At 43.8% G+C, this 981-nt stretch overlaps 1 protein-coding gene across 1 annotated transcript; it reads left to right on the top strand.

Annotated features, from left to right (window-relative positions):
• Positions 1-19: 19 nt before the first annotated feature.
• On the top strand, positions 20-728 carry LOC107579313 (autism susceptibility gene 2 protein-like; the record flags this gene model as incomplete). Its single annotated transcript, XM_016265159.1, has 3 exons — positions 20-298; positions 372-565; positions 684-728. Coding segments are annotated over exons 1-3 (336 nt in total), but the record flags the coding sequence as incomplete, so codon positions are not given.
• Positions 729-981: the final 253 nt, after the last annotated feature.

The raw sequence follows: 981 nt of genomic DNA, 5'->3' as shown, positions 1-981 counted from the left end.
TCAATATTTGTTTGACCTGCAGGTCTTGCTGATGTTGCTAATACCACAAATGCGAGAGCAGAAAACAGTGAGCACCATGCCACAAGGAGGAGACATTTAGAACCCAAGAAAGACTGAAGGAAGCCTGAAGGAAAAAGCTGTTTGTAGTCACTTTTGTGCACTTTGGAGTGCATCAGCACAAGTAAAGAAGAGCACCTCACCATGTTTGCCCCGACGACAGCCCTGCCTCCTCCTCCTCCCCTCTTAACAGGAAGTGCTCTGCCAATGCCCAGTGCACCATCAACAGCTCCCTACACAGGTACAGCAGCACCAAACGGACTGAAAAAATAAATCACATATTTGCTAGCTGTGCTCTGATTCGCTCCCTTTAGATCATGACCTACTGCGGCAGGAGTTAAACTCTCGGTTCCTGGCCTCCCAAACTGTCAATCGAGGAGGCGCTCTAGCTCCCCCGGCCTACCTGCGCACAGAGTTCCACCAGCACCAGCACACACACCAACACACACATCAGCACACCTTCTCTCCCTTCTCCCATTCCATCATGCCCAACCCAGCAGCACCACTGGTGCGTACCCCTGCCAGACAAGTGAGGACAAATACTCATAATCAGCACTCATAATAATCAATGTTTTGAGCTGAAATTCTAAATTAAGGTAAATATCTCTTTTTCTCTTTTCTTGCAGTTTGACAAATATCCCGCTAAAGTGGACACCTTCCATAGACACAGTGTAAGTTATATATCTTGTACACATCATGGCCTGTGATTTGAGTGGCATGTTTCTTTTACTGATTCATCCGGTTTCTGCCACGGAATAAAAAACAAAACAAAAAAACAGGTAATTGACTTTGTATCTCACAATTCTGACCCTTTTTTTCTGCAATTCTGAGAACTTGCAATTGCAAGAAAAAAAGGTGGAATTGAGAGTTGCAATTACCTTTTTTATTTTATTATTCTGTAGAGGAAGCAAAAAAAAAAAAAAA

This window comes from Sinocyclocheilus grahami, unplaced genomic scaffold (assembly GCF_001515645.1).
Source record: "Sinocyclocheilus grahami isolate Dianchi unplaced genomic scaffold, SAMN03320097.WGS_v1.1 scaffold16514.1, whole genome shotgun sequence".
In the NCBI taxonomy this organism is placed as follows: Eukaryota; Metazoa; Chordata; class Actinopteri; order Cypriniformes; family Cyprinidae; genus Sinocyclocheilus; species Sinocyclocheilus grahami.
The sequence above is the reverse complement of the archived record's forward strand: the minus strand, read 5'-3'. Positions and strand labels throughout refer to the sequence as shown.